This window comes from Pholis gunnellus (assembly GCF_910591455.1).
Source record: "Pholis gunnellus genome assembly, chromosome: 8".
Lineage (NCBI taxonomy): Eukaryota > Metazoa > Chordata > Actinopteri > Perciformes > Pholidae > Pholis > Pholis gunnellus.
In genome coordinates, this window is record NC_136534.1 from 12771963 (window position 1) to 12796553 (window position 24591).

The 24591-nt window shown below is 43.6% G+C and overlaps 3 protein-coding genes across 4 annotated transcripts; 1 reads left to right on the forward strand and 2 right to left on the reverse strand.

The window, feature by feature from the left end:
* Positions 1-850: 850 nt before the first annotated feature.
* On the reverse strand, positions 851-7203 carry fez2a (fasciculation and elongation protein zeta 2a; the record flags this gene model as incomplete). The annotated part of the gene is made up of 9 exons (XM_079164541.1): positions 851-1172; positions 2956-3021; positions 3109-3184; positions 3329-3409; positions 3603-3868; positions 4856-4988; positions 5170-5286; positions 5465-5573; positions 6869-7203. The coding sequence occupies 9 exons, from the start codon at positions 7201-7203 to the stop codon at positions 1156-1158; spliced, it is 1200 nt and encodes a 399-aa protein (XP_079020667.1). The 3' UTR covers positions 851-1155.
* A 550-nt stretch (positions 7204-7753) lies between these two features.
* Positions 7754-11746, forward strand: ubxn11 (UBX domain protein 11; the record flags this gene model as incomplete). The annotated part of the gene is made up of 14 exons (XM_079165421.1): positions 7754-7880; positions 7983-8023; positions 8868-8984; positions 9135-9235; positions 9325-9376; positions 9467-9546; positions 9632-9707; positions 9818-10035; positions 10117-10194; positions 10270-10393; positions 10469-10572; positions 10730-10803; positions 11364-11513; positions 11602-11746. The coding sequence occupies exons 1-14, from the start codon at positions 7810-7812 to the stop codon at positions 11744-11746; spliced, it is 1431 nt and encodes a 476-aa protein (XP_079021547.1). The 5' UTR covers positions 7754-7809.
* Positions 11747-12702: 956 nt separating this feature from the next.
* Positions 12703-23645, reverse strand: cep85 (centrosomal protein 85). 2 transcript variants are annotated; one of them, XM_079164532.1, is made up of 14 exons: positions 23541-23645; positions 22573-22632; positions 22339-22470; positions 18655-19412; positions 17562-17692; positions 17175-17292; positions 16880-17065; positions 16278-16430; positions 16025-16179; positions 15798-15915; positions 15290-15340; positions 15069-15176; positions 14703-14946; positions 12703-14608 (listed from the first exon to the last, which is right to left on the reverse strand). In XM_079164532.1, exons 2-14 carry the CDS (start codon positions 22610-22612, stop codon positions 14445-14447), a joined length of 2358 nt encoding a protein of 785 aa, XP_079020658.1. In that variant the 5' UTR covers positions 22613-22632; positions 23541-23645; the 3' UTR covers positions 12703-14444. The 2 variants fall into 2 exon arrangements, with proteins under 2 accessions (XP_079020658.1, XP_079020659.1); XM_079164533.1 differs by lacking the exons at positions 22339-22470; positions 22573-22632; positions 23541-23645 and adding an exon at positions 19992-20252.
* Positions 23646-24591: the final 946 nt, after the last annotated feature.

Below are 24591 nucleotides of genomic sequence, written 5' to 3' on the forward strand. Positions count from 1 at the left end.
TACAAGGCTTTGATTCTTCATTACCGTGTGTTTATTGGTTGCATGTCTATTATGAAATAAATTAAGACAAAATCGAGACAAAAGGTGTGATTTCTATCAATATATTTGAAAGAAAATATTTACAAAATAAATTAACAATGGAGCAGGTTTCTGCAAGTAGTCCAGCAATTTGACATTCATTGAAAATAAGTCATTTATAATGTACAAAAATTCAGACGAAGGCAGTTTGTACATATACAAGGATACATACAGAATAACAAGCTGCACCGTGCGCAGCAGGCACGTCGACGCTCGAGTCTCTGATTCAGAGATCCAGTCAGCGTCACGAAAGTACAAACAGTGCATGTGTCACAATTCAGTATTCACTCGAATGCATAGTTAGTTCGTTCATTTCAGTCGGAGCTACTTCACTTTGACCATCAACACTTTATAATAATGATGACGTGTGTGTAATGTTCTGCTGCTACATGGAAGGCTGTGCTCATATGATGGTTTTACATTATGTTTATGCAAACTGGTTTAAGTTAACCAACAAATGTATTTGTTATTATTACATTCTCTTCTATGCATCGGTATCCTGTTCCTTCCTTCCCTCTGACCCGTCTCATGTGCTGCTGTTATACTTATTGGTTTCCTGCTGGGGATCAATAAAACTTTACTCTACTGCTTATACTTTACAGTTTTGCTGCTTCAAAGGCTCTTTTTATAATTCTCTGTTACTGCAACTTCACCGTGCTTCGTGCATTTGTTCACTGCTCGGTGGATAGTTAAGAACCACAGATAAATACAAAGCCCTTTGCATTGTAGCTCAGATACTTTAAGCAGAGCTCAGTTCCCAAACAGTGCAGCCTCATTGGGAGATATTATCTGGGTATTTTTCCTATATAACTTAAAAATGTTTAAGAAAAACACTGAAAAACAAAGGTCAAAATTCACAGGAACACACAAGGTCTGCAAAATCACAATGACCAACACAAAATAAATACAGCTAAGTGAAGAAAAGAACACAAAAAAAACTAATATTGAGGTAAAAACATGCAAGAATAAATTACGTGTGCTTCATGTCTTCAAACAATACAATGAGTCGTCTTCCTCTTGTTGCCATGGTAAAACTATCTGAAGAAGCAGCAGAGCGTTGAACACCGTCCCTCTGGTCTACGTTGGGCAAAGCACTGTAATAACAGTAGAGATGAATATTAGCAGAGCTACGAGTAACCAGGGATGACGCTTCAGCATGAGAGGATCAGAACACATTACGAAGTGGGAGACAAAGAAAGGAAAAAGAAAAAGGAAAGTCTGAATTTGAGCACATCAGCTATTGCTGATGGCAAACCTATGTGTGAAGTAGGGTGGGGTGAGGATAAAGAGTTGCAGATTAGGCAGTGCTAATGACTAACGAGCATGTCTTGAATGTAAACTGCAGGGTAAATAGAGCCTTAAATGTGTGTGGCAGTGAGTCATCGGCAGTGAGTCCTGACACTAAACGAGGGATCGACCATGCTGCACACAGTCACCGTGTGGGAGAGAGAGGTGGTGTGAAGTGAAAAGGAGAACATCGGGGTCAGACGGCACTACAGATCAGTGGTAGAGAGGGGGCGCTCTCCCAATGTGAGCGGCAACAACCACGACAGTGCACACATCACCACGTGAGAAACAAACCTCTCTGTCCATCGCTCACACCAGAGCTAGTGAGGGTTAGGCAGCGATAAGTCAGATCATAAGAGGTAGAGAAAGAAAACATGAAAACAGGACACATGTGTAAGGAGGGACATGAAAAAGAGAAAAAAAGATAGCGAGAGGCCCTGAAGGACCATACAGTACAGTATTGTAATGTTATTTTCTAAAGCACAGGCTGGTTTGCTTCGAACAGCTGATTTCAGAACAGTGTGGAAGTCCATTTGTAGTTCAGACTTGCTTGATGCCGGCATTTTTTGTGCACAATTTAATTTACTGCTGCATTGTATGATGCAGTTATACACAGGAACTGTTTTGAAAGCTTCTCCCGTTAATGCGTTAAAATACTTCTTAAATAATAGACAAATTTCTCCAACAACAAAAACATATAAAAGCGATACTTAATGGCAGCCAACTGTCAAATTTGACATTTTGTAATGTTCGTCCACACACCAACATGAGTTGCTTTCAAAGTAGTTCCTGCTCTCAACTGCAAAGAAAAGCAATGCAAATGTAACTTCGCCAAACTTGGCTTGACAGAGATACAAAGCATGTTTACAGAAGATTCCACGATAGACTGAAGCTCTTGACTGAGATGTAGGAAACAAAATCCAAACAACTAGAATAAATATGTGATTAAATGGCAAAAAGTAGAGTGAAGTATCAATGATCCAAAGTAAATTGCAAAACAGCCGTTGTGGTTCTTTAACTTGTACGTCAGCAGCACCAGAAGGGTGCAGACACACTGCTAACACATCACAGCCCACCTTCTACAGGGTGGAGTGAGCATGGGACCATATGCGCTAAAACACTCACTCAATATGTTGATTGTGGTAAAGTTTAATTGTTAGTATAATAGTGAATATTGTCATGTGAGTTAAAAAAGCGGTCTAAACCGCTGTCATGGTAGAGAAGTGAAAAATAGAGCCTGATATTAAAAATACAGGAATTATCATGTAAGAAAGAGCAGACTCACACAATGTTGCTATTTTTTTCATTTATTCATCTCTATTTATGCATTTATTTATGATTTATGATTACCTCATTTAAGATGGTTTGTTTGTTATTTCCTAAAAAGGATGCTCACTAAAAAAAGACGAAATTAAAGGTAAATTGATTCCAGTTTGTTTTAGTGCAGTTTAAAGTGTCTTTAAGCATATGTTGATGATTATCAGTATAACAACGTGAATCACAGTTATCTTGGCCAGGATAATCGTGACTTTACATCTTCATATCGGCCCATGCCGAGTGTCGTAAAACAAAAAGAAGAGAAAGGCTCACCTTTGAGAATATAGTCTGTTAAGAGACTGGGCACCTTGTCACTGTCGTCTCTCATGGCTTGTAGGACTGCAAGACAGCAGAGAGTGGAGGAGTGAATGGATCAATCACAGCCACTAAAATACAAGCACTGCTGGTGCAGATGAAGAGACTCACTCTTAGTCAGGATCTGGAGGTCCTCTAGCGACGGAGGGTGTCCCTTTTTCTCATAAGGGATGACAGTGGTCAAATACTGTAAGCCATCATAAGAGACAGAGACAGAGACAGGGAGAGAGAAAGACAGCTGAGATAAAGGCTCTGTCTTGGATGTGCATATGTTTTAGTGCAGAAAACATGAAGATAAAGATCAGCAGCAGAGAGAGAAATGCACAGTAACCTGTCTGTCACTGCACCCGCTTCCAAAAGTGTGCCGGAAGCTGTTCTGAATGACAGAGGAGATCCCCTCCATGCTGAAGCGCTGAGGAGGAAGGAAGTAAAGCGGAGAAACATGAGATGAGAGCTCACCAAAGATGGGAAACGATTTCTGGAGAATACAGCGTGTTGGGAAAACAAACACAGCGAGAAATGCAAGCGTAGCGTGGAAAAGAAAAATCTAAAAGATATCACTTGATCTCATCAAGAGACCAGAGGTGAAAGAGTAAAGCCCTCACCGATCCGAGCGTCTTCTCCGCGTGGCCCTGCGACGTCCCGGCTCCACCTTTAAGCTTCTTCTTCTTCTTCAGCAGCTCCCGGTGCTCCTTCTGTCGGTTTTGTACGTCGATGAGCGCAGAGATGAAGCTGTTCTTCACCTCTTTCTCGAAGTCCAGCTCGTCCCTGAGAGCCAGCTGCTGCACCAGCTCCTCTGAGAACATCCTGATGTTCGTCTCAGTCTCCTCCAGACATTCATTCAGCTCTGCAACACTCAGCATCCTCACCCCTGGGCCGCACACACACACACACACAGACGACATTATCAGGGTGCACACTCTTTTCTTGAGATCATTTTCAGTAAAGCTCTAGCTGCTATGACAGACAGGGATCGCATCATATGATCCTCTATGTGGAAGTCTGACTGAAAAGACGTGCAGTCTATGACTACCACAGTGACCAGCCAGCAGTGGCTAATATTTACAATTTGCTGCACTAAAGTGGTAACCTGCATGAGTTACCATGTGACTTTGTGGTTGTGTTCACAGCGATTCCACAACATAGCAGCCTATTCAAAATACTCACGTTCCGTAAAGTACCGTTTGAATGTTAATATGATCCTGAACATAACCGTTTTATCTGATAGATAGCCTTGTAGTTCTCCTTGGAAAATAGGAGAATGTTGATATCATTTTCCAGGACAAGACAAGACTTTCCAGGACATTTGACTTTTGTGTTTTCCTTGACTTGAAAACTGTTTTCCAGGTTTTCCAGGATGCGTGTGAACTGATTAAAGGGTAAGCCTGGCATTGTTTTAGATTGTTCATATTATCAACAAATCCCATAAAAAGACCAAAACCAATGATGCGTTAATTCCTTGTCAGCGGCGCTCAGTCCAAAGCTCTTTCATTCCGACTGAAAACATAAACCATTAATTAACTGGTCATGAATATTTAATTTAAAATATCACATTTGTTGTGGACTGTGTAGGTGCTCTGGTGAGTATTTATGGCTGTGGGAAGATGTGTGTGGGATAGAGTCAAAATAAACTACAGCGCCAAGATTCATCGAAATAAAGGAACATGTCACCCAGTGCAACGGCGTGACAACAATGGGAGCTACATCAATGAATCACAAGTGATTGTGAGACACTGCAATGAAATCAGTACGGCAAAAACACTGCGATGTGTTGGTACTTTTGTCCCCGATAGCATATCACAAGAGCATGTTACATGATATATTACTGCTTATTGGTTCCTGATCAGCGGACACTCACTGGACTCGTAGCTGGGGCTCCTGGTGGCCAGCTGGACGTCCAGCGAGAGCATCGACAGGTCCGACTGAGAGGGATTGGGCCCTGCCTCCATGTCAGGAGAGTCCTGCATCATCTCCTCTATCTCCTCGATGACCTGCACGGAGCACCAGCACACACATCAGAGAGGCAGCACTCAAAATAAATAACCCAACAAGCATCGGTTATTAGGAGGGATTTCAGTTATGTTAAGCTGCCGCGCTCATTCATAAGCTTGACACCGTGTGGCAGCGTCTGGGATAAACTACACTGGAGACTGATGGCTAACAGTAACTTACCTGCTCTGCTGTGAAGAGGGGCTCCTCTGCGAGGCAGGAGACGATGATGGAGTGCATGTCCAGCTGCTCCCTCAGCTCCTCATCGTCCGACAGCTCCGCCGTGACATCAGTCTTTCTCTGGCCAGGAACAGAACCGAGGGAGGGAATTTAATCAAAGCGCTAAACCCTGGCACAATGCATATTTGAGATTTGTGAGATGAGTGGAAAAGAGATTTGGAGGGGGGAGGGAGGGACGGGGGCTGGGGTTATAGGGAAAGTGGGACAGAGATGGGATGGGAGGGGTAAAGTCGCTCACGGGTTTCTCCTCCAGGTTGAATGTGGGGACGTGGAGGGCGCACGTTCGAGACCGTTTCCAATCCACCGGCATCACGCGCCCATAGTTACTGGTCAAAACCTTCCAGAGTCTGTGGAGGGACAAACAACATTTCAGTCCAAAATGCTAAATTATACTGAGATTATTTACTTGTCATAGTGAGTACGACTCAGCCAGTAAGTCTGGAGAGAGAGTCTGAGTCTGAGAAAATATCCTTCAAGACTTTAGGAAAGGGAGGCATGGAGTTTGACATTTACCAGGCAGAGGAAGAATAACGAAAGGTGTTCTTGAACTGCATTATGGGAAATGTAGTATTCAGTGTGAAGGGGGGGATTAAATGACTGGGATCAAAACCACGAGAGTATGAGGGCACTGTACGGAAAACTAACTTTTTCATACATTTCTAGTAAGGGCACTAGTGACTGTACTAAGACACCACGTAAAACACTTTTCTATATCAAATCCGGAAATGTCACAATCAGATTAAACTGCTTTTATGTGGACATACAGTATAATCCTCAACAGAGTTTATCAAGTTTAAAATGCCCTAAATGATGACATTTGAATGCATCACAGAAGCCCAAAGCTAGTGCCAGCGTCAAAGTTTCACGTTTGCAGTGTTTATTTCACTGAGCACACACGGTTTGTTAACTAAACACATTCATTGCAATTTAAATTATTATACTTATATATATTATGTATTTATCTGCAGTTTTTAAACAATATCATCATATTTAAATGCAACATCTTTTATTCTGATAAATGACAGACAATTTAGAATCAAAATAGTTGCAGATTAATTTCTGAATGATCAACTAATCAACTAATCAACCGCCCGTTTCAACTCCAAATAATCATCATATAGGATATTTTTGCAATAACAATATTCATGAGGATAACAAGTTGAAACAATTACACATATGGTCCTATAAGTGATCCTAGCATAAAAATCACCAACCAAATTCAAATAAGCAACTAAATAAAAACAAAACTTTTACTTTTCAGTCCACATATCGGCCAGTATTTGTTTTTAAGCCCAATTTAGGGCTAGACACCGATATCAGTGCACCTGTTTGGTTGAAAGTGTAATATATATGGCTTATATTTACAGTCTGTTATTACAGTAGTAAGTCAGACCTATATATGAGTTGTGATGGCTTGACAAAGGATGGGGGCAGTGGTAGCTGTCACTATAAACCCAGCACATAATAGACCATCACGTAACCACTTCTAAAAAAAAATTATCGATCTAGGAAATGTAATGTCCCATTGCAAATAACATACCTTTATATGAATTTGACAATGCAACCTGCAGCAGTGAGTTACAGCGTCATCATCGAAATAAAAACTAGCCTCCGGACAGGCCGGAAACAACAACAAACTCACTCGTCTTTCTCCAGCAGCGAGTCCTCGGTTATCACAGTCACCGGAGCGATGCTGTCCGTTTTGGCGTTAACATTTCCGAAGCACACCGATAACTTCTCGTCGAAATCGTTGACCAGGTCCTCCATGGACCTGAAAGCGCCGGTGGTTTCCCCCGGGGAGAAGCCTCTGTCTCGTAGCTCGAGGATACCGCCATCATCATCCAAGAGGAGCCGTGGAGCGGCTTCCCCCGCGGCGGCTACGCGGCCTTTGTGCGGCAGCAGCGTCCGGTCTGAAACCATGCTCAAATCACCCAGAAGCGGCCAGTCGTCGTCGAAATGTGCGACAGGTGCAGCCATAGCCCGGACCAGCCTAGTAGCCCCGGGTTAAGGACGGGTGTGCACCGGGACTGGCAGGCCTCAGCATCCTCTCTGAATGCCCCGCTCACTCCCCACAGCGAGCGCGGCTGAACGGGACAGTATGGCAGCACCGCACCGGGCCGACTAGTGGCTGACCACAGCAACCAGACCGGAGGACCATGGAAGCACAGCCATTCATTCTCTATGACAGTGTGGGTATCAATATATGTCTAAAGCATAAACAACTTCATAGTGCCTCATTATTCATTTCATACGTTGGTCCCAATAAAACATATTTGTTCATCTTTTTGTTGTTGCTTGTTTCATGCAAAAGAAACAGTGACGTGACAATTCATAAAAACACAAAATAAGAGTTTACACGCATGACAAGTGTGTTTGTGAGAGACAGCGAATGAGTGATGGTATCAGCGACCCCCTGCAGATGAATCAGGAACTACAGACATCACCTCGTTCTGCAAATGCAGTTGCTCGCCCTGGCAACGGACTCCAAACAAAACAGTTCACCCTGTGAAGAGGCCTTTACTCGATCCAGATCAGAAAACCCCGAAGCCCAAATATCTATCTACCTATCCTGTCTCAGGTCAAATGAGCTCGCCTTTGTCGATGCTGAAGAAAACGAGGCGCGCTCCGCTGCAGGGCCCTCTGAACGAGCAATGGTAGGTTACTAGGAATAAAGTGTTACTTAACTTTAGTGTTCAACTGTGAGGAAGTCATACAGGAAGCACATCAAGCTACATTCAACTGTGTTTGACCCGCAGGGGCAGACAAAAGGTGCCCACCAGGAGGAACATGTTAAAAGGTAGGTTTCTAGTTCAGCATTATACTAAACATGACGACACTGACCGGTCACGAGAACCACACACATGGTGCATGGAGGGACTATACAGATGTCATACTCGAGTTAAAGCACACACTATAAAAAATACATAGTAAATGATGTAAAATCAGAAGAAAAAAAAGATCATAAGGCATCAAGGTAAGTGACTATTCTACTATTATATATTATATAATCAGATTATCATTATTCATGCATTAGCAGCATTTTACTGGTGTAGTTGGAGCTATTATTTTTAAAACAGTGTTATGTTAAACTAGTTATTCCTTGCATTAACCAGCTTATCGTTTGGTTTTTAAAACATTGGAAAATATAAATGCACATCACATTTACCCAGAGCCCACAGTGATACCTTCACATTGCTATGTGTGAACAAATAATAATAATTATTAAACCCTCACATTTGACAAGCTGGACCCATAAATATTTTGGTACATTTGATGAAAAATTACTTACTTACATTCATTTTCTGTCATTGACTAACTGAGTTGTAGAAAATAATAGTTTCAGCTGTTGGATAGTTTAATTTATATGAAATCATCATATTAGTTCTTCATATGTTTGTACGTAAAGTCAAATAGTTATAGTAGACTAAAAAGTAGAATATGTCCCTATAAAATGCAGTCGAGTATCTAAGTGTCATGCAAAGATAATACTCAAGTAATGTCCTGTACAAGTACCACCCATTTGTACTTAAATACACCAGAGTAAATGTACTTTGTTACATGCCACCATTGACTATCACCTTACTCTGACAAACAGATTTTTGACTCTCACATATTTGTGTGTTGTGTGTATTTTCCCTCAGAATTTCAGGCTGCGTTGGCTGATGATGACGAATCCTCTGATCTAACTCCTCCCCCGACCCGTCACACTGCAGCCAATGATGCCGCCACTTCAAAGTCAAAAGCCCCATCAAAGAAAGGTATAAGTTAATACAATGTTTTTTTATTCCAAAGCAAAGTACATCTTATTGTATTTATTGTGAAACAAAAACTTTTAGCTTACCATGTCAAAAGATGTACATTTGAAGAGTGCAAAGGATGCTTTTACGTACTTTAAGACTGATATTTAGGTGCTCCACCGAGCGACTTTGAGCTAATGTCTGCCATGATGCAGCGAGTCAGCCTGCTGGAGCAAACCGTGAGGAGCCAAGCAAAGGAGATTGAGCGCAAGGTGAAAACACACACACCTCCCGCCAGATGAGCATTAAACTGTAAAAACAGACGTCTTTCAAACATGTCACTTTAAATGTCTTCCAAAAGGATAAAAGGATTTCGGTGTTGGAGGCAAAGCTGAGATTTCCCAAAGAATCAGGTAATATCTACAGAGCTCAGTTAGATTTACTCTGAATCTGTAAATAAAAGTGTTTGATTGTGTCCACGTCGTGGCTGTGTGTGCATGTAGAGAGTACCCACGATCCGAGTGGCAGAGACAACCTTGAGAGAAGGTGCCAGCAACTGCAGGATCAAGTGTCTGAAATGGATGTAAGTTGACTTAATAAAACATTTTATTATTATATCAATATTGTGATGACATCATACCGAATTGTTTCCGATCCCCATCTTGCAGAGCTTTCTCAATGACTATGGTCTGATGTGGGTGGGAGATGGTGAGAGCAGTGACTCGGCTGAAAGTGAGCAGCCAGGTATAGTCTCAGTCTGCACTCATCTCTTACAGGCTGAACATTTACCTTGCACACAGCTATAACATCACCTTACTTTCTACCTAACTTGTTGGGTATCTTCCCTTTGCAAGACGCCTCTGTGGTCAGGAGCTTCTACATGAACTTTGACCTCGTGCTGCAGCGGATCAGGGAGCTGAACATCCTGGCAGGGGAAGGAGAGTGTTTTGTACAATTGACACCCACGGGGGCACATTTGGCAAAAAAGGATCCTATTCAACTGGGTCTCTACCGCAACGGCATCGTCATGTTTGAAGGTCCTTTCCGCTCCTACCAGGAGCACAGCACCCAGGTAAGCACAGGAAAGAATTTAATATTTTAACCTGGATTCTTTTGTGGTTCAAATCAAATCCTCTTTCTTTGGTCTTTGCAGCGGTGCATGCAAGATCTGATGGACGGGTATTTTCCATCTGAGCTTCAAGAAAGATTTCCAGATGGAGTGCCCTTTGAGGTTTGTTTCCATTTTATTGTAAGCAGATGTGTGTATACGTGCGACTTTGCTCCTTCTTAAAACATTTTTGTGCAGGTTCGTGACAGGCGAGATCAGGATTTTATCTCCAGGCTTCATTGGAATAAGTTTCCCGGCAAAGGACAGGCTACTCGTGGGGAGAAAGATGAATCGTCGAATGCCGTCAGCTCTCAATTACCCGGTCTGTCCTGCACACATCACACCGTTACAGTGAGAGCTTCCTCAGTCTTATTCTCATGTTTTCTTCCGGCCACAGGCAGGAAGTTGAGCACGGATCAGTTCCTGAACAGGTTACCAAAAGTGGTAGTGAAGGCTGGTTGTGTGATTGACGTCAGGGACTCACTGAGGGCTGTCCTGCAGGTGAGCAGCAAGCAGGGAGGATCCAACTCATTCCTATACTTACCAAAAGAGTTTGTACCTACAGATTTTGTGTTCTCAGCAGAAAGAAAAAGCCTGTCTGTGCTAGCGCTGAACCTCCACTCACCTCAGTATATGCTCATTGTCTTACTTTCACTAGGGTTCGTCTGATGCACAGAGCAGCAACTCGGTGATCCTCGTAGACACACCGGCACGGCAAGTGATACGAGAGAGGTATTCAAAGTGTTGTCTTCCATTATGTAAGCACACTGATGAAAAATATACTATCAGTTTTGTTGCCTAAACAGAGAGGATACACAAACGTTTCTAAAGACCTGAATTTGGAGTAAACTACTAAATGTTGCACAGTTTTAGAAGATTTCCATTTAGTAATGTAAAGCATCTTGGGTTTAATAAGTCAGTCAGTGTAAAATAGAAGACATATTGTATGATGGTGTCAATCTGTGTTCAAATCATTTTCCATCTCTGCAATCATGTAGAAGTTATGAGTAAAAACAGGGATTATGGGGTTAAAGGAATTACTAGAGCCAAATACACGCTACATGATGTAAAGGCCGATTAGAATACTGATTTGGCCACAGCAGCTGATTGTCAAGACTGTGGAGATTACTGTATGCACTGGTCTGAAATATAGGGCATGGCACCAGACAGCCAGCACTCCTTAGCTTGTGATGGGTCTCAAACACCAAGTATGTTTTGAATTATATGCCTTACACCGCAGCTGAGTTACACTCCATGTAATGAATATCACATTGGGTGTTTACCGTCACTAGACTGCAGACATCCAGCCCCGACCGGCCTTCATCTGCCTGTGACGTCATCACGCTCAAGGTGAAATCAGAAGACGGGAATCATACTTACATCCTGAAGATGTGCTTCTCAGACACAATGGGTCACCTGCGACAGCATCTGGACGAACACAGGTGAGGAAAAACTGACAAAGTATCTTTCCGTTGAGCTTCCGTCTTTACAACACGTAACACAGGTTGCTTGTGTTTTCCTGCATCACAGACGGGGTGGACTCCCTGGTTATGACATCATCAGTGCGTTCCCACAGTGCTGCTTCGATGACGACCGCCAGACGCTCCAATCGTGCGGGCTCACGACGAATGCTACTCTGCTGCTGCGAAAGAGGAAACACCTCCTCATTCGCTGACTGAAAGTCAATAAAATGAACCTATAAAAAGGTTGGGTATCAGTTTTCTTCACAGCAGTCCTTTTTGACTCGTCATAGTAGAAAAGCACAGGTGTTACTACTCACATTAACGACGGCTCAGAACTATTCAAGTGTCCCAAGAAATCGTGACAGTGAGCCAGCATGCAAAATACCCCGAAACTGACCTCTGACTGGGACTGTTTTTATGTTACGTAACACGAGTAGAGGGATTGCTGGGCCTCTAAAAACAGAGTTGGTGGTCCACTGTGACTAAACCAGCGGAAACACAACATTTTATAACACTGACAGAATCATGGCTGATACACAATCTGTTGGGATGAAATGTTTAGCCCTTTTAGATCACATCCCCGGTCATATTGTGCACCTTATTAACATTATATTTGTAAAAAAAACAAAACAAAACAAATTTCTTTGTATTTTTTTATTTAAAATCTTATCTAGCTTCCTGGAAACCAAAATAAGTAAACTAGTAACAACCAATAATATCGTGATATCCATCCATCCATCCACCAATCGGCAACTTTTAGTGAAGGGGCAGTTTTTAGTAAGAGTGTGTGTGTGTGTGTGTGTGTGTGTGTGTGTGTGTGTGTGTGTGTGTGTGTGTGTGTGTGTGTGTGTGTGTGTGTGTGTGTGTGTGTGTGTGTGTGTGTGTGTAGCCACAGTCCTCTGTAACTCCGTATCAAGATACATTTGAAGACCAATCAAATGCAAAGGATTTGATTTAAATCCCTCTTGAAACTTTACACCGCTCAAACATTCTGTTCCACAGTGCAGATGCTTGAAGCTCTAATTTCCGTTTCACTGGCTCTCTAATAAGATACCTTATATACCAGAGTATTCGATACTGATCCGGCATATTGTTGTAGAAAGCTGGCAGTCTGCTTTCTGCACAGGAGGAATGAAAATCTAAAATCAAGTTAAATTCAAAACAAAACTAAATGTTGAAAATCTTTATTTCTAAAATATGCAAATACAAACAAGGACAAAAGTATGAAAATATAAACATATTTTTCCCTTTTGCAAAACATTTGAGATGTTAAGGCATGCGGAGCCCGACTTTCCAAAGATGAATCTTGTGCTACTCACCTTTTTTTTAAAAAAGGTCCCATGAAATGAAAAATGGCTCGTCTGTCCCTGGGTGTGTTGCTCTGTATAATTTGTGTCAAAAAAGGTCATTGTTGCATATATTTATATTAAGATCCCTTTCTCTACCTGTAAAGTGTCACCTTTTTTTCATTTAAAATGGCTTATCCTGCACTCGGGGACAAACATTAAAACTTCATCCAGTACAATGTGATTCAGGGCTGATCCAGCCAGCCCCTCCCACCACTGTCACAACGGATTAAAACATGTTCCTCCCTCAATGACTGACGACTATCTTTACACTCATCAGGCCCAACATCGAGTCCAATATAAAACATCAAAGCACGGGAAGAAGTTACAATCTAAAAGCCACTTCATGGGACCTTAACACAAGTTAGCTCAAACATTTTTAGCATATTATTACAGCAACACATTAGGAGGCTTTCACAGAGTTGTCAATGCGAACAATAGAAAATAAATACTGAAGATTAATACTGTTTGTCAGTCACACATCTATCAAACACTTTAACCACTCTGTCAAAATGCGAGTCAGCCATTATCAACCTGAAATGTACAGTAAACCGTAACGTTATATATTCATCTACACGGAGCAGATTCGACAAGTTTTAACTTTGTTTATCTACCGGGAACAAAAACAGTGACGGGGCCTCCGCCCAAAAGTTTATCTGCTACATTCAGAGTCAGGGAATGTATGGACTATCCCGCTGGTTAACACGCTGAGAGAAAGGTCGTATTGGAAGAGTCAGCTGCAGCCCTTTGTGGTTCGTCTTGACATGAACTAGCATCGCGGTTGCAAACGTGACAGAAAAGGCACATGTTGGTGTTCATTGAGAACGAGGCGCCCGCAGCAGAGAGCAGCATTCACAAACACTCAGACTTGCTGCGTCGACCAGAGTTTCTTTGGTTAATCAAACTGTTGTAGGCCCGTTGGTGTGAGAAGCTGATTTGGTATTAAACCCTTCAGTATCAAGTCTTATACCGCGCAGCAGAGTCTTCTGTTACAAGTCTTCACCATTTTAAATAATGGTACATTAGTAACATCAGTTAAAAGCACAGGTTAAAAAAAAAAAAGAAAAAAGTTTCGGTTGATTGTCAACCACTTCTTGGATAATCTCCCTCGAGAGGGAAATTCAGATTTAAATAAATTATATTCGTCGGGACTTCTACACAAATGGTTATCCACGAGAGTGGAACAAACGTATAAGACTGTTTGGTTACTGACAGTATTCATGTCATCATTGGTAAAAAATAAAACACACGCACAACGCTGAAGGATCAAGTATTAGAGGTAAGTTATTTTCCGTTAGCCCTTGGACTGAAATAGATGAACTCACCGGGGGAGGGGGAGGGGGGGGCTGAGCTACAGGCAGGCTTGAAAATCAACGTAGAGTCAGTCGAGAGGAGTAGAAGCTAAACCATTTGGGCTTTCCTCTGTCCTCATTTTAAGAAAATTAAAATAAGAGTCCTCTTTCTGACATTCAGTAACCGGTCATCAAAGACGAGCCCGTTTTAGTCGCTTCAGAGGTGCAGCGGGGGCGGATGCAAGTTTTCCTACGTCACCTGGCTGGCAAGGCTACTGGGTAATGCAGTTTTCCCCCATGTCCTGCGCGTACCGGTCCAGTATTACGTTGCGTAGTTCCTCGACATCCCGACGAAGTTGTTGAGCTTCGACCAGCTTCTTCTGCAGCACCTCTGGACTCATCCAGTCCTCGTCCTGCCCGGCCACTGGTGGAGGCGCTGAAAAAAAGAAAGAAAGAAAAACCCATGACTCACAAATTCTGACTTAAACAAAATCATCACATTGAAAAAGTTCAACTTAAGCAGTGCTTACATGTGAGACCGAGCAGCAGGGAGAGGTTGGGATCTTGTCCCTGAGCCCTCTGGGTCAGAATGCTGCACAGGGAGCGCAGGTCACTGAGGCAGGACGCGATCTCTACATGAAGCCTCTGGGTGAGACGAGTCCCGGCGGGCGGCAGGGCAGAGGACGCCTGGTCGGTGCCCCTCTGCTCTGGGTCGCTCATTTTCTCCTGCAGGGTCAGATTCTGCTCCATCAGTTCCTGGTTCTGGGCCGACAGCTGAAACACAGCAATCGGGGACAACGTTATCAGGGGACAGTGTCATTAAGGATTAACCGGCTCTCCTGTCTACCATACTAAGATACAGGAGCTTCTGTTTTTGAATCAGTCTGTTGTCTCACCTCCTTCATGGCTGTGTGGAGCTCCAACACGTTCTGCTCTTTGGCCAACACGTCTTCTCCGAGAGCCTGAGAGCAGCTCTCCTCCTGGGATATCCGCTCCTCCAAAGTCTGCAGACACGGACGATTAAAGACATCACAAATGTTAAGAGATCGCTTATGGAGACTATAAACTGAACAGGAACCACCCAAGTCCTTCAGACTCATTGTGAAGAGATAAACACCTGGATCTGGGAGCCAAGCTGTTCCATCATTCTGTGCTGCTTCTCAATGACCTGCAAAGAGAAGAATTGGAAACTAATTCACTAGTTGTACTTGTGGTATTTTGGGGCTGCTATACAGGTCTGTACAGGTGATGCAAGAAGGAACATAATGACATTATTGACAAAAAGATCCCCGGGACCAACTAGAAAGGGTGAAGCAAGTAGAATAGTGTGTGGGACGGACTGTAAAGCTCTGGGTAGCTCTGTACTAACATGATTAACGTCCCCTACATATATTTACCATTGACCAATGTTTACAGCAGAAAGATATCCGTTCCTTGTCACATGACATGATGTGTGCGTGTCAGATTCCAAAAGTGGAACTATTTTCATCTCAGGACGCAGTTGTCGCGCCCTGAAAGAATAGTGGCTTGGGAACGTTTGCGCACCTCGACGGCGTTAGGCTTTTGGGCCTAACGCACGTCTACATTGATAACAACGGATTTGTGAACGGCCTTTAGTGACGGACCTTTTTGAGTCTCTGCTGCTCATCTCTCAAAGCATTGTTCTCTCCTCTGAGCTTCTCTATATCCAGGGAAGGCAGTCTGGCTCCGTCCTCCAGGCCCTGCTGTACCCGCTGCTGCATACTAATGAAGACCAAAATAAAAACACGTTACGCACTGTTATTACCGCTTGAATTCACATGCCCACTGAGGAGGACAGTGCACTGCTGCCCGACAGTGTGTGTGTACATACTCGGTGATGGTGGTCAGCAGGTCCCTCTCCCTGCGTTTCTGATCGTCCAGCTGCGTGTCTTTTTCTCGTAGTTGTGAGCGCGCCGTCTCTAGACAGACCTCCAACTCTCGTACCCTCTCTTGTAGCTGAGCCGCCTGCTGTTCAGCCTCCACAAGCTGCCAAACAAAAAACACAAACACATGTCCAGGTTTAATGATTTGCACACCTCGGCCCAGTAAGAATGGATGAAGCTTAAGCAGCGAAAAGTCCTGACCTGCTTGTTCTGACTCTGGTAATCCTCCAAGGTGGGCAGGTCAGCCAGGTAACGCTCCAGAGTCTCAATACGCTGCTGGTTCTCTCTCTTCAGCTCTGTCTCTTTTTGACACTTCTTCTTCAGGTTGTTGATGTGCTTGTCTCGACTGCGGATCTGCACAAAGAGGCAAAAGTGGTAAGCGTGGGACGATGTAATAACAAGTAATAGATGTTGAACCCATTCATAACTCAAGGGGAGAACATGTGACAAACTGTTGCTACAAACAGTCACATGTTGGCCTAAAGGAAGCCACTTCAGCTCCTTTCTTTCTTCTTTGTGAGAAGATCTATTCATCTATTCATCAATAGCATCTCAGATCATGTGGGGAGTGAAGCGTTTTGTTATGTTGTCCTAAAATATCAGCTGTTTGGTACTTTTGTGGCAGGATATCAAAGAATATTAACAGCGTCTCTTCATTACAAAGTACAGAGATGTATATGCAGTTTAAAACAGAGAGGCACAGCTATTGCCATTTAAAAACACCTCCGTGAGATTTATTCACTTCCTGCTGCTTAGTGTTTCGCTCGCTTGCAACACTGCATCGGTTAGGCAAGCACACACACCCTCTCTTCCTGTTTCCTCATCTCCTCCGCATGTCTCTCACAGGTCTCCTTCAGGCTGTCGGTTAGTCGGCGCGTCTCGGCCTCACCCGCCCCGAGTCTGCGCTCCGCCTCCACTTTCTCCAGGGCAACACAGTCGGTGCGCTCAGTAAACTGCGCCCTCAGGAAGACGTTCTCCCTCTGGGCCTCCTGTGAAGCCGCAGTGCAACAGTTAGGTTTCTGAAGGCTCTTGAGGGTAACATAGTTAGTCAGGATGATGGCGGTGTGACACAGGGAGCTAGTGCATGCCGTCACCAACCTGTAGCCTCAGCAGACACATATCCCCGTAAGAGGTTCCTCGACCCAGCAGGGCTCCATGGACCTGCAGCTCGCTTTCCCTCAGGCGCTGCTCCAACTGGGTCATGTGCTGCTTTTGTCTGCATCACGACCAGGTCCAACCATCGCCAACGCAAGAAAAAACAATAAAGTAATCAATATTGCAGAAAAACAATGTTTAAAAGCACGGTATAACCCCTGCTTTAGGGGACAAACTAATATTCAAACACTGAATTTCTCTCCCACGACATCAAATCCTTTAAACGGACTCAATTCTGCAATTTCACAGTATCAAATCAAAACGCCATTATTATCAGATAGCCCCAGAATGTCCCCACATAGAGCAGTGGAATCATCTAGAAACACTTGCCTCTCAATGATGAGCTCCTTCTCCTTCAGCAGACTCTCGCTGGCTTTGACCAGAGCGTCCCACTTGCCAGACTCTGAGTGAGCGGGCGTCGAGTACAGCGAAGGGTACTGGCCCACTCCAGAGCTCATGAGCTGGAACAAAAAGACAAACAGCTGTTAGAGCTGCATCGTGTGGAGAAAACACGGAGCGCTGATGAGACGCAAAGATTTACAAATGTACTGCGTGTGTGCTGTTGATAGTGTAGTGCATGTAATACAGGTGTTGACACACAACTCTAGAAATACGTAACGCTCTGGTCTGGTGGAAAGATCATCATGACTTAAACCTGCAAGAAGTTCCACAATTTCTTCATTCCGATAAAACCTCTTTGGGTGTAATAGGATTTCACATTTGAATATTCTGCCCAGTCTTAGTGTTTCTAAATACGTTAAAAGATTTTTTTAAATTGCGTTAAAGTGATAAAGTGAATGTGTCAGCACACAGAACGAGGAAGTCACTCCAGAGCGGCCCTCAGTCAGCAGGTCGTGGGGCAACACTGCTGAAACGTTAAAGAGCCGTTGTGCAAAGAATTGTTACCATTACGAGAGCTTTTTACAAGCTGCAAAGGGAAGCTGGGACAAGCTGTCTAGTGTTGATTAAGCAGAGGATTTCCTAAATTAAACACGTAATAAGATGAACCTGACAACACACCAGAAAATCCTTTGTTATTGCGATGTTGCTTATTAACCGGACAAGTCCTGCTATAAAGTAAGACGCGCTGTCTGTATGGCTCTGAGCATTATTTAATGGAACGTTATTTTTCCAATATACATGTGTCAGAAACTATATTTACGATTTCAATGTCAACAAACAATCGACTGAACCACATGTCTACTCCAATGGCCTTTACATTATCACAGTGTTTTACTCAGGGAATAACAAGTTTGTTTTGCCCCCCAGCAGCAGTATTGTGAGGGAAAAGTGACACTAATGTCTGCCTTCTATACTATGATCCAAAAAGAGCAGAGAAAGTTATGAAACAAATACAAATAAAACCCCTCTACATTACCCCTGGTGCAGTATACGCTATTGTCTTCGTAGGATAAATGCTTACCTGCATTTGTTCCACTTGCATGCGTAAACTCTCCAGTTGCTGCTTATGTTGCTGTTGTTGCTGCCAGCTGGACAGGTCACCACATCTGTCCTGCCGCAGTGGCTCGTAACCTTTGGAGCCGGCGTGCTCCCTCAGCAGAGCCTGTGTCTGCAGGCTGAGAGGGTTCGCGTAAACTCCGGCCGCACCGGGCAGACTGCCTCTCTGGTTAGAGGCCTCTGCCGGCCTGGCTTCAGGCAGAACCTTATAGCTGTGCTCCATGCCTCCTCTGTAGGCCTCAGACACACAGTCGGGGGCGTCTCTAATCCCGGTCGTCTGTAATCGGAGTCTGACATCGGGGCACAGCCCCCCCAACAGGGCCGACTGATTTAGCGTCGGCTCCACGGCGGGAGTGTCAAACCTCTGGCACTCGTCCATGCGCGTGTGATCCGAGGGGAACAGCGAGTGGTCCAGTCCATTGACGAGGCTGAGGTACCGGCTCAGGCAGTCTGGCTTTGGCCCCACGTGATCGCCTCCCACGGCGGCCTCAGCGTCCAGGTTGGGCGACGATGCCGATTTGGAGAGAGAGGAAGACTTGGAAGTGGAGGTTCTGGAGCCAGAGGAAGACCGGTGACCCTCAGAGGAGTCCTCCTGGACAGAGTACTGAGGCTTAGAGGCCGGGGCTCCGGCCGTGGATGGCATGACATGTGCAGTGGGTATGGGGATCTGACTGCGGATGGGCTGGAAAGGGGGGCTGCTGCTGCTGCTGGAACTGCAGAAATCTTAAAAGAAGAAGGAGTCATTGGAAATCACATTAAGAGCTAATCCCGCACTTCTCAATCTACAGACCGTGTTAAATGAAATCAGTGCCGAATATCTGGAACACTACTGCGGGCTAGTTCCTCTATTCTCAGTCGGTGATGTAAAGTAGATGCAGCCGGTTTATGGGTGGCCTACTTCGATGATGAGGGGTCACCATTGAAAGAATTAACTGGCTCCGACTGACTCGACCCAGGGAAGAGGCTTATAATAGACTTAACCTAAAGCTCTGTATCACATGATTAACTTAAACATATGTTGCTATATAGCATTGAAAAGCTCGTCTTAGTTGCCATACTCGAGTGTAAAACAATTATAATCCAATGTCTACTCTTACAATAGAACTTTTTAAGTAGCATAAACTCCAGTAATTATTCCCTCAACAACATACAAAGACTTCAGAGTATGGACCCAATCTCCTCCATTAAGCATGCACAAAAATGTTAACTGTCTTCATTCAACTTCAGAAACGCAGCAGACATCTCCACAAGCCCCAACACCATCAAAAGTTACATAACTCAGATTTGAACCGCATTACAAACCTGAGAGACCCGTTGAAGTCTGGAAACCTTGCATTCACTCGGACGCAACAAGCGTGTTTTTGGCTGCGGCATGTTTTCTACAGCTCAACTGAGGTGAGCTCAGCTGAACAACGCTTGAAATCAATACCAAAGTCCGTCCTGTGCATTTCTGGAGGATACCGAATCGACCTCTAAAGCCAAAGACTGACTGCGTCGCAGCAGGCGCGGGGCCCCTGTGACCAAAAAGTGTATTGTCCTCGAACAGCCGAACCAGCCCGTACCGAGTTGTGAGCAAACGCACAAACGGGCGTATACAGGAAAGGTTAGAGGTATTTATAGCCCCCCCCCTCTCATGTTACAGAGTGATCTAGTGGGTGCCGCTTATTTAAGCACCTTGCCTCCTCCCACTGTAACATCACACACACGTGTACATCCGAAGTCAATAACCTAGTGGGGTACGGTTTTCCACAACAACAACTTCAATGAACTAGAAGCTCTTTGCAACCACAGAAGAAAATAACAAGTAAAGGAGGTAAGAATATTATGAAAACAAGATAGAGTTTTCACGAAAGGTAAAACTTCACATATTAAAAAAAAGCCTCCAGGCTCCACTGATTCATCAGGACCGGCTAGAACAAGTCTAAACCGTTCGGTAAGAAGAACATTTGCGAGATGTTTGCTGAACAGACATTCTTGCCATTAGCCTGCAGCTGTAAATACCCTGCAACTAAAACAAACAAATAGCCTCCTTATATATACACACACAAAAACAACAACAACAACACCTGGCATTGTAAAGCCGTTTGATTTACGCCCCACGTATGCTATATACGGTATTATGGGCAACAGGTCATTATTGTGGCTAAATGTGGGGCTAATTGTCATGTTGCTAGGCACGGCTGTCGTTTCAAGTGTCAGGACGAAGCTGTACAAGCACCAGAAGCCTGCTCACATAAACGTGCAGGATTGGAAAAAGCATGCAAAACCAACAATTGATGGATGTTTAGAATGGCCCACGATTTGCTCTGATGATGCTTCAACCTTGCACCTTTGAATCTGCCCACTCCACCGAGTTTGAGTGGACAATTCTGTCTGCTGCTTCCACCCTCCTAGAAATGAGTCAACTGACATTACAAGCTGTTCTCTACACCGTCCCTTTACTACAGTTTGTAGTAGTAAAGGGGAGTAGAAAGAGTTTGTAGCCTACAATTTAGGCTACATCCACTCTACTACATTTCCGTTTTTTTTAATTATTTAAAGAGTACTATAATCATATTTTCTGTAACAAAGAACAAATCTACTTCCTGTTTACACCGGCACAAAATGCAGAGAGTACAAAAGTGAAGTAATGGACCCATACATATATATACTGTTGCTGTTACACAAGTGTTCAGAGTGATTTTGGGTACTACTGACACTCAGGAAATTTTAACCATACCATTATAATCTCCACCACAATGTTTAACAATTGGCAAAAGACAGTATTGTGTTAAATGTTCCATTGCATGAAGCCAACACACACAGATGTAAGTTGATATAAAGAAACCTTTGACCTGTTAGCAGTTGTTATGAATAGTTTCCAACTGGCAGCATAAATACCAGCTTTGTGAAGTTCAAACCCTACAGTGTTGATGTACTGAAGATGTTTTTTCAGTTTGTGATTGCTGTTGCACAAGGGACCATCCAGCCCAGCTGGCCAGCTATTACATGGAACCTCTCCAACACTGTGTGTTGTTGTTTCCACACATGTATTATAGTACAGACACAGGTACGCCCCAACTCCAGTGAGATTTACAATGTTCTCTAGGGGGACATTCCCATTTAAAATCAATCTTTTAAAAAGAAACGTATTGACTAGACGTGACATTTCACACCACAGGCAAGGTCCAGTTTCCATTTAGCCGTCCACTCCTGTCATCCCAACACCCCGTCCTCCTAATTAACTATAACTCCAGAGTATTGCAGCAGAGCAGTGGAGCATTTGTGGCTGGGACTTTAATCTACCTCTGAAAATCTCCTGAGCAACTACAGTGGAGATCACCAACACAAACTTGAAGAGAGTCTTTTCAGCCTCAGCACAAATAAGGGGTTGTGGTTGAGTCTGCGGGACATGCATGGTTTCTCAGTACATATTAAATGACTGTTCTCAACTTTCAAGCTAACACTAATTTAAAAAAGGTATAGAAGTTTAATGACAAACAACCATCTTGCAGCACAGTTATCCTGAAAAAGTGCATGAAAGCAGCTGACCAGAACCACCCACCTCTGGCTGTGTAGAGCACACACTAGGCCTCCACTGACACAGTCTCCAAAACAACGTTACACAACACATGCTGCAGGCAGGGGAAGAACAAGTCAAAGTGATCACCTTCTGTGCTGTCAGATGCCGAGGTGCCAAGACCGGTGTCCCCGCTGTCCGCCGTTCCCGGCCGGCGGCCAAAGCGGCTTTGAAACTTCTCTGACACAGCTGGTGTCTGCCACTCCATGTCAGCAAACCGACCTGGTGTTTATTTGTAAGACAAGACAACGGCAACAGAGGAGTAAATCAACACATGCTGGACTGACATATAGAGTACATTTTGACTGCACAGTGTCAACTTACCGGCTGGTTTTGATTCAATATATCTATGTGAGGTTGTCATTCCATACAAGACAATGTCACCTGATCGAGATGAGGAGACAGACACATTATATTACTGTACAGACACATTGACAATCATTTTACAGTGCAACTCTAATCAGCCAAACTCTTGGTATATCTTGATGTAAGTGAGTAAAGCAAATCTCTGACAACCTATTCTTGAGATTCAGTCATCTGAGAAAACAGAGACGGAGGCTGGTGACTGGGACTTTGTGATGTCCTTGGAGCAAACGCTACTTTGTTACATAATGTATATTATGAACTGAACGTCCTTATTAGCCTTGGACACAACAGCTGTTAGCCGTCGACTGATCTGCTCACCTCTCAAACTCATCTGCCCCTCAACAACCTCGAGAGAGAGTTCTGGGTAGCAACAAAAATAACAACATGAGCACATGCTGTAACGTTACATAATGTGTTACACAAACATTTAGATCCCTAAGAGGCCTCAGGAAGTTGTACATTATGTGTAAATATAGGCTGATGCCGACAAGCTGTTTGAGAGGCAGACTGGCTGTGTACTAATCCTCTTAACTAGCTGACGGTAACTTATAAAAGGAAATGACTGCCAAGGCAAGCTATCAGCTAGCTAAACGTAAATAATTGCTAAATTACATTTATTAAACAGTTATGATACAAGCTAAATGCACCAATCGTAGCTACCTAGGTCTAGGCTGCTTTAAATTGTAACCTTCTTTGTGATTTCATCGCCATAACATTACATTTAATTGTACTGCGCTGCACCGTTACCCATCTTAGTTTAACCCATGGCAAATCCGTTTCCGTTTAACAAGCTAACAGTTAGCCGGCAGCTAACACAACGTTGCTCGAGTCAACATTAACGTTACAAATATCTTGTTAGCCTCCGTGCTAACACTACTGGAGCTAAGCTAACTTAGCCGTAGCCGCGGAGTTAAACGTTACTTTACCTTTTGTTTCACATAAATACAGAATGCGGTAAGAAATCTCAGTATGAGGCTGGAAACCGAATCTGTACCATCCGCTGCTGCTGTTGTTCCTCCGCCAACTGGACGGATCCCATCAGAGACACAACGGCCGCTTGTTTCATGTCACCGCGCCGCCCGTGGAGACGCGACGCTTTATGTTGTCTGAGAAACCGTTGGCGGATTTCCTGCCTGCACGGTGTCTGACTCATTACATTGCATTTACCGACCACAGCCAACACTCGGGTAGCAGTTTTCGCAAGACTCTTCTTGAAATTTTGCTGCTGATGCAGCTAAAGAGATTCTAGTTTTATTCTGCCTTAAAACCACAAACTGCTACAGATGCACAAAACGAACGAACCTGACAAAGAGTTGTAGAGTTGGCTGGAAGAACCTAGAAAATAAGACTTTCGAAAGGGTTCAACGTGTCACAAACTAGAAATGTGTATCGCGCTAAATACAATGCAAAATATGTACTCTTTATTGCGCACGTGCCATATTCGTGATATAGCAATATAATAACAATAGCCAACAGAAAATACACATTTCCTATTCATCATTAGCATAATTATCTACCCATAATTCAGATACTTCTGCTTTTCGCTTGAATTGAAGTTCACACCAAACAGAACAACTTTGGATGACAAAAAATATAACCACAAATGCTGACATCCGTTTGTTGTAGGAGGTTGGGTCATTGATGATAACATTTGAAACACTTAACACTTTTTTTTTTATTTACAGTGGAAGAATTACAACTACTTGCAGCATCTGTTTAATTCTGTCCTTTCTTGGTATCATAGTATGTTATGCACAACAATTAACTAAGTCTAATGCAATGCTTTTTGCTTGCCTGATGTATAATTAGAACAACTTTGTTGTAACGCCCCATGATTAGTGTGAGAAGACATTTTTTTAAAGGACTTTCTGTACTGCTGTCTGCTGAATCTCTGAGTACCACATATATACTTAACCCAGGACACATAAAGTGATAAATGGCAGTCCAAGATGTTTGCCTCATTGATGCTGAAAGGCA